This window comes from Dipodomys merriami, unplaced genomic scaffold (assembly GCF_024711535.1).
Source record: "Dipodomys merriami isolate MVZ:Mamm:240054 unplaced genomic scaffold, mDipMer1.0.p SCAF_82, whole genome shotgun sequence".
NCBI classification, from domain to species: domain Eukaryota; kingdom Metazoa; phylum Chordata; class Mammalia; order Rodentia; family Heteromyidae; genus Dipodomys; species Dipodomys merriami.
The window spans coordinates 2,407,501-2,420,062 of record NW_027206424.1 but is presented as its reverse complement, the minus strand read 5'-3'; the positions used below and the strand labels follow the sequence as shown (position 1 = coordinate 2,420,062).

The following is a 12,562-nucleotide window of genomic DNA, read 5'->3' as shown; positions in this document are numbered from 1 at the left end:
TCAGGCTGGAGCAGGGATCACCCCACACCCTCCAGATATTTACCCCGGAATCCACCCTTGCGCCCACCGGCCCGGCAGCACACGTGCATTGGAGCCAGGCTGCTCAGGGGAGAGGCAGGGTGGTGCGAAGGAGTCTGCTGCCTGCTGACCAGGGCAAGGCCGGCGGGAAAACGTGCACAGCGGCAGCCGTTACAGACAGATCGTTTACTTAGATATTTACTTAGTTATTTTATCAGTCATGAGACTTGAACTCAGGGCCTAGGCGCTGTCCCTGAGTTTTTTCATGCGAGGCTAGCACTCTATTGCTTTGAGCCACAGTACCACTTGTGGCTTTCTGGTGGTTCATTGGAGATAAGAGTCTCATGGATTTTCCTGCCCAGGCTGGCTTGGAGCCATGATCCTCAGATCTCAGCCTCCTGAGTCTCTGGGATGACAGGCGTGAGCCACCTGTGCCCGGCTGGAATTCTCTCTTTGATTCCTCTGGGATCAAAGCCGAGTGTCAGAGGCCTTGGTTTTCAGGTGGCTTTGGTACCTAACTAGCAGCTGGCGATCCACTAGCCTGGACCCCAAGAGTGCCGGGGGCCCCACCTGGGGAGGGAAGTCTCTGGAGTGGAGAAGTCTCTGGAGTGCCCCCCCCCACCTCTCCCAGTTTATCCCAGAAATCGGAAATGGCACAGAAACGCGGCCAGGCCTCTGGGATTAACAGTCAAAAGCAGAAGTGCCTGCCAGGATGACCAGAGAGGCCGTCTCCTGCAGCCAGAAGAACGGGGCCCTGGGGACCCCTCCCACCCGGCCTGCCGTGAGCCTTGGGGCGGGAGGGGGGGAGCTTGGAATTCTGGGCGCCTGCACCCCGGCCTCCCTCAGGTCACGCGATGCCAGCTGAGTTTCCCAACGAGCTGCCGGGGATGTGGGCGCTGCAGAGCACGCGGGAGAGGCCGCCGAGAAAGAGGAAGTCGCTTGAGAAATGATTTCGTCGGAAAGGGTGGACACTAAGAGCACGGACAGGCAGCCCTGAGTCACGGGGGGAGACACGCAGTGGGGTGTGGGGGTGGGGGGGCTGGGAGGACGTGGAGGCGATGCCGGGCCGCGCATGACCGGGAGGCAGGCCTGGCGCCTGGCGCTGGCCTCGCCGCATCTCAAGCTTGCAGACGCCCTCTGGGGACGCCTGGAACAGCCGCGCTGGCAGGGGAAGGGCGGGGACACGGTGGCATGGGCCTCTGTCACTCTTTCCATTGGTGACCAAGGAATGAAGGCAGGGATCCCACGGTGAGGCGATCTGGCCCCGAGAAACCCAAACTGCACGCCCACCTTGCTCGGGACCAGGAGGTAGAATTTGCACCCGGAGCCCTGCCTTGCTGCCGTGGGGCCCGCGTGTCAGTGGGCACAGGTGCTGCCAGCCGCCCTGGCTAGCTCCAGGGCAAGGGCTGGGCAGGCAGCTACTTCCTATCAAGTGGGGGCTTTCCTGCTGGAACATGCTAGAAGCACGCTTTCCTAACTGGGTTGCCCCAGCTGAGGAAGCCTGCCGTGGGCTCCCAATGTGCCTTTCATTCGAAGATCCAGCTCCTTGTTTATGGCGGCTCTGCCCGGGCCGCCCCCTGCCAGTTGCAGTCCAGCCCCATCCCGGCCCCCCAGCCCCTAGCTTGGCAGAGGCCGCGGCAGTGCGAGGCGTGGAAGCATCCTGAGGGTTCTCGGTTGGTCACTGCCATTTGGTGCGAGTGCACACGTGATCCTCCTGTGTGTCTAGTTGCTCAAGTGCATCCCGTGAGCATGGATGGTACGTGTGAAGTCATGGCTCACACTGTGATCCTAGCCACTCGGGAGGCTGAGATCTGTGGACCATGCTGAGTGTGAAGTCGGGTTCATGCGTCACTGGGCCCACTCCAATCTGTGCCCCACGCAGTGTAAACCCCTACCCCGAAGTCGCCGCGAGCAGCGGGCCGGCTTCGCTTCCTCAGAGCTCCAGATTGGGAGCCGAGGATCCAGGAACACAGAAAACAGACCGACTTCCAGGCACAGTGCTGCAGGGCATGGGGGCGGAGCACCGGAAGGGCTGGGACAGGGGCCGGGGCCAGCCCCCAGGGCGGGCTTCCAGGCAGGGTGGGGGCCGACTGCTCACCTCCTTCCTCTCCTTCAGGTTGGTCAACATGACGATGGTGGCTGACTTCTGCTCCCACACCATCCTCCAGAAGTCATTCACCGTCTCCTGCTTAGGTCCTGCAGGCAGACAAGAGGGCCAGGGTCACGGACTCGGGGAGTGGAGTCAGAGCCTCGGCCCAGCACCCAGCCTGGGCGGCCGTTTACCTTCCCTGAGGCTCTGGGTGGGTGTTCTGGCTTGGAGCCCAGCTCTGCAAGGTTCGCGTGTGGATGAAGAGCTCCATGAGTGACGGGGGGGGGGGGGGGGGGGGGGGGATATGGGATCGGTTGTGTATGTGTGTGTGTGTGTGTGTGTGTGAGAGAGAGAGAGAGAGAGAGAGAGAGAGAGAGAGAGAGAGAGAGAGAGAGAGAGTGTGATAATTCACTCTGTGTCTACAGCCCTATCCTTATCAAACTCTCAATCTCTCAGCTTAGAGCTGTCCAATAGGAAGGGAGCTGATGTCCCCAGGAGAAACCTGAAGACAAGTTAAGAGTATCATCGTTACTCCAAGAAAGTCCTGGCCCCTGGTTCACTTCCTGCCTGGATGAATACAGACACAGCTCCTGGAACAGCAGCAGTCATTTTATGACCCTGTTGCGAAGGGTCATGGGACAGGCTGTGGAGCGTCGCTTTCCCTGGGGCTGCGGTCCCAGCCTTGGGCTGCCTTCCCCTGGATGTCTGGTCCGTGTCAGGTGATGGTGGGCTGGGCTGAAGTACCCTGACGCCCGCCCATCTGTGCATGCACATGGACGGTAGCTCCTCGTTATTTCCCAGGAAATCTGGATTTGTGAGCTGCTGGCTACTGTGGCGGGCACTGGATGGGGGAACTCACTTACAGACCTGGGGTCTCAGAGGAGGAAGGGGGAGCTCTGAGTTTGGCCACATTGCTCCCCAGCTGTGCATAGCACTGGCTCCTGGCCGCATGGGCCGGGAGGCTGGAGCTAGGTGAGGAGTCCGTGTGCCAGGGTAAGGATGTTTTCACAGCTGAAGCATCTGGACAATCACCTTGGTCTAAAAAGCTACTCATTCCCTCACCCCTAAACTTGAGAGTCCCGTGGAGCTCAGCAGCTGAGAGCAGCAAGCTTGTGTGATGAATGCGAACCTCAGGATGCCAGACTTGGAGACGGAGGAAGCTGCTGCGTGTGTTCCTGCGTGTGTTCATGTCTGGCTGTGTGTATCCACTGTGTGCTCAGAGAGCCAGAGTGTGATGCGATATAGCAGACACAGAAACACACACATGTGAAACGCCAACACAATGCCTGTCATCCCAGCTACTTGGGAGCAGGGATTGGGAGAATCACAGGTCGAGGCCAGCCCAGGCAGAAAGGCAAAACACCATCTCAATCAACAGCTGGAGGCAGTAGTGTGCACCTACCGTTCTAGTTACCTGGGCATCATAAATAGGAAGATTACATTCCAGGGCACCCGTGTAAGTCCTTAGTGACAAAATAAAGGCAAAAGGCCTAGGGTTGTGGCTTGAGCGGTAAAGCACCTGCCTAGTAAGTGCAAAGTTCTGAGTTTAACACCCATTCTCATAAAAAACCCAATGTAAGTTATTGGCATTGTTGGTACATAGATATCCACATTACTTTATAAAAGTACCACTTAGACACTAGCTTAATAAAAGGCTTACCTTGAGCTGCTATGAATTTATTCTTTTCTTTGTAACCCTAGGAAAGTAAAAATAAGAGTTATATAATTATCTTTGAGTGCTTGCCTTGCATGTATGAGGCCCTGGGTTCCTCAGTACCACATAAGCAGTAAAAGCAGGAAGTGGCGCTGTGGCTCAAGTGGTAGAGCACTAGCCTTGAGCTGAAGAGCTGAGGGACAGCACCCAGGCCCAGAGTTCAGGCCCCATGACTGACAAAAATCAATCAATCAATAAAATTATCTTTGGCTGGACACCACTGGCTCACACCTGTAATCCTGGCTACTCTGGGGGCTGAGATCTGAGGATCATGATTTGGAGTCAGGCTGGGCAGGAAAGTCCATGCAACTCTTATCTCAAAGGAACCACCAAAAAGCCAGAAGTGGAGCTGTGGCTCCAATGGTCAAGTGCTAGCCTTGAGTAAAAATAATCTCAGAGATAGTACCCAGGTCCCAGGTTCAAGCCCCAGGACCAACACAAAAAATTACCTTGATGAGATATTTTTCTTGTTAGGAAAGAAAGAATTTGGAACACAAGAAAAAAAAAGAAAGAAAGAAGGTAGGAAACTAGCAATAACAGGAAGGACAAATGCTATGTTCATATATCCCTGCTCTAGTGTTCTTGTGTATGGAAGAACTTTTCCACTGGGAAAGGGCATGGGAAGGAGAGACATTGTCCAAGAAGAAATGTACTCCTGACTTGGCTTATGTAACTATAATCCCTGTGTATAACACCTTTATAATAGCAACTGAAAAACACAGATAAAAAAGAGTGTTTCCCATACACACAAAAAAGGCACAAAACACATAGTTTTAGTCGGGCTAACGTGCAAATCTTTATATTTTAAATGAGAAATTGATGGCTTCCATAAGTGATCTTCTAAAGACCAACTACACGAGGTGTTAAGAGGCGCTCACTACATACATATGGCCTGACCACAATTATAGAAGTGTTGAATGCGTTTCTGCAGTTCTGATCACCCCGGAGCCCTCCCTGCCCCCAGCAGCAGCTCTGGCCTGGCTGGGGACAGAAGGCCAACTTACGTCTATGTAGGAAGCATTGATGTAGTCTGAGCAGGGAACCCCATCAACCTGGCTCAAAATCACCCGGGAGCGGTCATCTGAAAAGGAAGAAACAAGCCCTCGTGGGTGAAGGAATGGAGAAGGGACGGCAGGCCTGGTCGCTCTTCACCGGCACTACTGACCACTAGAACAGACGTTGTGCAAAGGCCCTGCTTCACTGAGCTGCGACCCACCTGTTCCACGGCCACTGGACAGCCACCGACCCCGCCCACACCACAGCCACGGGACGGCCACAGCTAGGGCTTCAGCTCCCAGCATGCCGCCTCTGAGCGACCACAGCACAGACCCTGCAGGGTCTGTGTTCAAGACGCCTCGTGTGGTGCGTAGATGTGGGGGAGGTGTGTCCTGAGGAGCCGCTGTGTGTATTGTGGTGTTCTGTGAGGGGTGCTGCAGCATGTGCTGTGGTTTGAGTTGCGTGCTGTCTGTGCTGGGCCCGGTGTGGATGTGCTGTGTGAAGTGTGTGTGGTGTGGTAGGCTGTGCATGTTGTATGGCGTAGGTGTGTGTTGCGTGTGTTCTGTGGGACATGCATGCTCATGGCGAGGCTGGTTGTGTATGTCGTGTGGTGTAACTAGGTGTCATGGGTTATGTGGGACCTATGTGTGCGTGGTGTGTTGTGTGGAATGCATGTATGCCTGGTGTACGATGCACACACAGGTGTGTTCAGACATGTATGATGCGTGTGGGCTTCGGCAGGATCTGTGCTGGACCCTCTGTGACCTGGGCCTCCCTGGCCTTCCATCCATAAAAGCTATGGGAAAGCTCCTCCTCCTTCCCCCCTCCCCAAAGCTCCCCGTCCCCACCCCCGCCCCAGCGCAGCAAGACTCCACAGAATCCACAGAAGGAGACCCAGGGCTGGCAGGGCTGGCCGTGTGCCTGAGCGTTTCCCTCCCTCAGAGAGGGGCCGATTCGAGGGCCCCAAAGCGCGAGGTGGCAGGTCCCCCAGAGCAGAGGGAGCTGCTGCCTGCCTTCAGCCCTGGTGGGCACTCACAGCCAGGGCAGCGCTGCCTTGGAAGTCGCCAGAGCCGCCGGTACGGCAGGGGCTCTGTGCCACTCCCTGCCTTGTCAGAGTCCGGCCCCTCCTGTCCTGTCTGCTGTCTGGCTGTCTGCGCTGGGGCTGGGCCTCATCCTCAAGGCTGCTGGCCTGTCTGGGCTCCTGGCTGAGCCGCATCTGTCCTGCTCGGGGTAAGGTCAGTCACAGCTCCCATGGGGTGGGCCAGTGGCTGATCCCAAACCTACAGCCAGCGGGACGACCGAAACAGCCCTGGCTGACTGAGCACCTGCCAGGCTGGCGGAAGAAAATGTGGAATGACTTCTATTTTGAGGACAGCTAGAAAATCACAGCAGGGGGAAAAACAGCCTCTGGTTAGACTGAGAGGCTGGCAGTAAGTGCTTCATGAGCATGTGTGTGCCTGTGTGCATGTGTCCATGTATGCGTGCATGTGCGTGTGTGCACGTGTGTGTTCATTCTAAAATGTCACCACCTCCCAAAGGTCCTTTCCTGCAGTTCCCGCGCGGGCGCTCTCCTCTCCAGCACGGACGCGGCTGAGATGGCCGGGAGCCTCTTAGGAATGCAGCATGGGGCTGCTAGCTCGTGTCTCAATGTCCAGCCTGACCTCCTGTTCCCTGGGCAGCCGGGAGGCAGCTTTGACCCAACTGCCAGGTGCAATAGACCTGCTTCTTCCTCAGCCCCAACCCACTCCGAGCCCCAAACCGACCCCCTGCCACCCCGTACATACCCCGGGGCCTGGAGGGACCCCACCCATGCGGGCAAGCGCTGTGAGCCCCTGGGATGCTATGCACAGTCTCTGGGGTCCCTGGACAACAGTTCCAAACCTTACACACTTCCACGTGCAAGCCAAGGAGGGGGTCAACTGGCAAGAGGACGCGGGGAGTGTCGCTTCTGCTCCTCCTGAGGAACTGAACTGTCTAATACCGGGTTTGAACTCGGGGCTCTGTGCTCGCTAGGCACTGGAGCCATGCCTCCACTGCTCTTTAAGTTTTCCAACAGGGTCTCAACACTTTGCCGAGGCTGGCTGGGATGGCAGTCTCCTATTTAGGCTAGCCACATAGCTGGGATGACAGCTGTAACCTCCACAGCCAGCTCTTTGGCTGTTGAGATGGGGTCTTATGGATTCTTTTTTGTGCGGTCTGGTCTTGAACCACAAGCTACCGCATCTCAGTCTCCACCGTACTGGGTTGGGATGGCAGCAGTGAGGGCCGCGAAGGCTGCTTCTCTCCTCCTCCTCCTCCTCCTCCTCCTCCTCCTCCTCCTCCTCCTCCTCCTCCTCTTCCTCCTCCTCCTCTCTCTCTCTTTTTTTCTTTTCTTCTGCCTCTTTTTAGTTTTCCCAGTGCTAGGGTTTGAACTCAGGGACTGTACTTGCTTGGCTTGCTTACTCAGCTGGAGCTCTACCACGTGCTTCACGCCTCCAGTCTGGCTTTTTTGGTGGTTATTTTGGAGATAGAGTTTCCTGCGCTTTTCTTCCTGAGCTGGGAATTGGAGAAGCCCTTGGAAGACGCTGTTCTGTTAGTCCACAGGTCAAGCCTGTCCATGCCAGGCTGGGTGGGCTCCAGGCTGGGTGAAAGGTTTTGCACACCCGTCACTCGTAGGCCAGAGTGTGCAAAAGCTGCTGCGAACGTGTGGGTTTGTCGTGGAGGTGAGTTGGGCACAGCCCAGCAAGCTACGGCGGGTCCTGAGATGCCCGGCACACGGCCCTCTTCACCCCACCTCGGCCACACCCCACGCTCCACAGAGAACCGCCCCGGAATGCTCTCCAGCCACGGTGCCAAGCCCCCGAGGGTTCCTCGTTCTGCCACTGCTGTCCTTGGCCCAGGACCCCAGGGCGCACTGGGGATTTGCTGCAGCTTGTGGCCGGGAGGGGAGGTACCCAGGGCACTGTGGCCCAGCCAGGGGCTCAGGAGGACCCTGCCTGCGCTCCAGGGCTGCGTCCCTGGCCCTCTTGTCCCTGGGCACCCAGGCCTCCACACAAGCACAGGCTTACCTGTGAGCAGGTAACCATTTGAGCAGCAAAGGAGTCTAGGCACCTGGGTGGGAGGCTCCAGCTGCAGGTCCCTCTCACGCCTCCAGGGGCAAACACTGAGACAGTCCACTGACCTGGGGACCCATAAGCACTAAGAAATGGGACCTATAAGCACTAAGCACTACAACTCTGCTTTCAGCACCAACACGGTCTGGGAAGAGCTACAAAGCAAATCCGAGTTTAGTCCCAACTCCACAGATAATACAGAAGAGAAGAAAAACTTACTGGGAAGGATGTTGGGGTATCTGTTTTTCTCTCGGTTTTCATCTTTGTTTGCCAGTTCAAAAGTTCCTTGAATGTGTCCCGATGGTAACGACTGGAAGACAACCGAGAGTCAGTGCTCAGTGCTCGCGGGGTCCCAGCCCGCTTTCCCACACTTGACCACCGAGGACGAGAATCACAACACGTCTCAGAGCAGACCCCTTCTGCCCATCTCCTGTCTCCGCCTCAGACCCTGTCCCAGGCGCATACACATATCCCAGCTTCCACCAGGGTCTTGGGTCTGGTGGGGCCGATGGGATATGATCACAAGGCTAGATGCTGTGTTTGAAGGTGGGGGCCCCCTTCCACACCCCAGCAGACCCTAGGCTGCAGGGGTCCCAGGCAGACGGGATGGACTGGCCTTGATGGAGGTCTGACTTGAGAGACAGAAGAGCCGGATGAGGGAGGGAGGGCTGCTGAGATTTGGTGGGAAGTGCTGAGCATCCCCAGAGCGTTTCTGAGAAGCTAGGGGAAGCAAATGGCCTCGGGCCCAGTGCTGATTCTGCTCGGGGCTTGGGGGGTGTCTGGGACCAGCAGTGTCGGGGCTCAGGAGCTCATCAGACACATGAGGCCTCTGAGGCCCTTCCTGGGCTGCGACCATCATCTACGACACCCGCAAGTGCTCTGGGGCTCTGGGAGCACTGAGGCAGAGGTCCCCTTGGGGTGGGGGTGGGGGCGGACTCTCTCCCTCCACCTCCCTGCTCTGATGACCCCAAACCCAGTCCCCCAGTTCACCTCTCCATGGACAGGTGCAATAGGGCGAACCAGGTTGAGATGCTAGAAGAAGTGATAAGAGCAGCAAACAGGGAAAGAGAAGGAAGTAGGACCGAGCATGTCCTCGGAGCACACGAGGAGAGCAGCCGATGGCCGGGCCTGCAGGCCCCGGCACTCTCAGAAGACAGAAGTGCAGAACCAGGGCCTCGACCAGGGCTGCCCTCACCAGACACAGAAGGCAGAGCGGCAGGAGATCAGGCTCCAGAGGCTGCATGCACCCTGTCCCTGCCTCCCTGTGGCAGACACAGGGCTGGGGCTCAGACACACAGCCAAGGGGCTGCAGAGGCAGGGCAGACAGGTGAACAGCACGAGGAGTGTATCCAGGGTGCAGAACTCAGGGATGAAGAGAATGAGTGTCTAATGCAATATATTGTTTGAAAAACCCCATTTGATGTGACAAATCCATAATGAGCGAAGCTTTTCAATCGTGGAAGAAAGGTTATTGGATTCTGCCATGGGAATCATATTGAAATCCAGGAAAATAGGAAAAACCCATCACACTGACCCTGACTTTATTTACAATTGTCTGTTTTACTCATCATTCATGACTTACATTAATTTTAATACTTGATTGTTGTTGGGCTAGGGCTTGAATGTAGGGTCTCAGCCCTGTCCATCCCTTAGCTTTTTTGCTCATGGCTAGTGCTCTACCACTTGAGCCACAGCAATACTTCAGCTTTTTGGTGGTTAATTGAAGATAAGGGTCTCATGGACTTTTCTGCCTAGGCTGGCTTTGAACAGTGATCTTCCTACCTCAGCTGCCTGAGTAGCTAAGATTTCAGGAATGAGTCACTGGTGCCTAGCTAATTTCAGTATTTATTTTTATTTTTATTTGCTGGCCTTAGGGCTTGAACTCAGGGCCTGGGCACTGTCCTTGAGCCTCTCTGTGTTCAAGGTTAGCACTCTACCACTTGAGCCACAGTGTCACTTCCAGCTTTTTCTGTTTATGTGGTACTGAGGAATAGAATCCAGGGCTTCATGCATGCTAGGCAAGGACTCTACTACTAAGCTACATTCCCAGCCCCTAATTTCAGTATTTTTAAAATGCTGCATTAAAACATGATTTATCCTGACTCCCAAGTGCTCCGATGCCTTCTGGAATTCTACATGTGGGCCAAGTACCTGGCTGGCTTCTCAGCCTCCCTCCAGGGCATGGCCCTTCCTCGGGGGCCCAGCCCCCATCCCCTGCACAGGGGATAAAAAGTGGAAGAGAAACGGGACAGGCCTGGGGGGCGGGGGGAGGTCAAGAGCTTGTCGCTGCACATACCGATGGTTATTCTGAAAGTGGAAAATTAACTTCTCTTGGCAAGCCAAGAGATTGCAAAACAACAGTGCCTGGAGCTGTCTTTCAATATGACCTAATTTCTAAATAAAAAAGAAAGAAGGCGGGGGGGGGGTACACATTTGGAAACAGCAAAGAGGAAGCAAGAGAGATGCCAGTGAAGTTTGTGTGAAAAGTGAGCGCGGTGCGGTTGGAATGGCGGCCTTCTGCTGTGCACTCACGGGTTGTGTCCAGGGAAGAATCCCAGGTGTGCAGGAACCCGCGCCTTCGCTGTGTAAAACAAACACCTGCAGTGTCTGAAAGCCATTGTCCACACCTCACATCTGTGCTGTGAGACCATTAAGACAGACCCATCCCCAGGCCCCTTCATGGGTGGCAGAAGTGGCCCGGAGAAGACGGTGGAGGGGCCAGAGTCGGAACTCGATGAAATGGCATCCTGAGGGTGTCAGCCTCTCTCAGCCTCAAACTTGGCACACAGCCACGCACCCAAAGACCAAGAGCCGGTGCCTCGCACCTGTAATCCTAGATGCTCAGGAGGCTGAGGTCTGAAACTCTAGCCAAGGCAGACAAATCTGCACGGCTCTCATTTCCAGTTATCTGGCAAAAAGCCAGGAGAGAAGGTATGGCTCAAGTGGTAGAGCAAACCAGCTTTGAGCAAAAAATCCAAGCGAGAATGAGAGGCCCTGAGTTGAAGCCTGGGAAGTGCCACACACACACACACACACACACACACACACACACACACACACACACACACACACACATGCATACACATACACGCATACATGCACACAGACATACATGCACACATACACATACATGCACACATATACACACACATACATACACACACACACACACACACACACACACACACACACACACACAAGAGATGAGGATACTCAACAAAACCCCAAATCAGAGCTGGACAACGCCAAGAAGAAATCCAAGACAACCCTTTTGTGTGTGTCTACCTACCTGCCTCCACCTGGCCCAGCCTCAGAAATCCCAAGACATTAAATCCAGAACTTATGGATATAGAGGGAGGGTTACTAGACCACTCTTGAGTTTTGTGCTGAGAGTGAGGAGACTCGTTTACTGTAATGGGCTGTACCAGGGGTGGGGGAGGCGTGGCCTCAGAGAGTGGGGTAACTTGTCCCAAACAGAAGCAGACCCTGCTCCACTTCACAGGCCTAAGCTGGTGCCCCTGGATCCGTCCCCAGCTGCTGATCAAAGCTGCAGGTGGCTGAGCATACAGCTGGGAAGGTGTCTTAGTGGTAGAGTGCTTGCCGAGCATGCTTGAAGCCCTGGATTCGACTGCTCAGTGCCACATACACAGAAGAAGGCGGAAGTGTTGTGCCGTGGCTAGAGTGTGTCATGGGACCCCAGTCTGGGGGACAGTGACCCTGGACAGTCATGCTGCCCTCCCCCACAACTCACGTTGAACTCCTCTCGGAAGCGCTTGCAGTCATCCGCGGAACGCACACGGATCTCCTCCTCCAGCTGCTCCACGGGGATGGGGAAGTACCTCTTGGGGCCGGAAGGGGACCTGCTCAGCAGCATCACTCGCTGTTGCTCTGTGGGGGCCGAAGAAATGAGGTGGGCAAACACACAGCTCCATTCCCGCGTGCTTCGCTGTCCAGACCAGCCAGCCGCTTGGGAAGGGGGGCACGGCAGGAGGGTCTGGTCTCCTCACCACGGAGCCCCAGATAATGGCTAAGCAGGCCTTGAGCACAGACCCTCCCACCTGACTTCTCAGCCTCCGCAAACAACAGCCAGCCCTGTCCTCTGTCCTGTCCCCCCCCCCCCATGCCAAGCAGCCTTTCCTTCTAGCCTCTGCAATGTCTGCAAGGTGCTGGTTTCCAGGGCCAGAACTGGAGAAGAGCAAGTTCAGAACACAGGTGGATCTGTCAGTAGGCATCTCTCTCGGCCTCCTCTTCACGCCACACATCACGCTTCCTCACACAAACCCCCAATGTGAGAACCCATCCTTGTTTGGGGGGGGCTGCAAGGAGCTTGAACAAATGGCTTCCACAAGTCTGGAGCCATGACAGGCAAGCAAAGCCAAGGCCTGGGGAGCGCTCTGCTGACAAGGCCAGCTGAGGGACAGGCCATCACCCAGCCTGCAGAGCCCGCTGGGCCCAGCCATGAGCTTCCCCTGCAGGCTCCCTCCTCCCCGACAGACAGCTCGGCCAGGAGTGTGGCTGCACCTTCTCCGTGGCCCTCACCAGCCATACTGAGTTCCCGCCTGGGCTGGCAGCTAGGATGTGCAGGGCATAGAGCAGGGCACAGAGCAGGGCACAGAGCAGGGCTCAGAGCAGGGCACAGAGCAGGACACGGAG

The 12,562-nt window shown here is 56.0% G+C and overlaps 1 protein-coding gene across 6 annotated transcripts in view; it reads right to left on the bottom strand.

Moving 5' to 3' along the window:
* The window catches only part of Ptpre (protein tyrosine phosphatase receptor type E), a 118,532-nt gene that overhangs the window by 14,203 nt on the left and 91,767 nt on the right, over positions 1–12,562 (bottom strand). For all 6 annotated transcript variants that reach the window (XM_070011415.1, XM_070011409.1, XM_070011411.1 and 3 more), the window contains 5 exons: positions 11,661–11,797; positions 8,129–8,219; positions 4,826–4,902; positions 3,768–3,804; positions 2,117–2,214 (listed from right to left, as the gene is read on the bottom strand). In XM_070011415.1, coding sequence (XP_069867516.1) covers positions 2,117–2,214; positions 3,768–3,804; positions 4,826–4,902; positions 8,129–8,219; positions 11,661–11,797 — 440 coding nt within the window. The remainder of the gene's footprint in view (positions 1–2,116; positions 2,215–3,767; positions 3,805–4,825; positions 4,903–8,128; positions 8,220–11,660; positions 11,798–12,562) is intronic.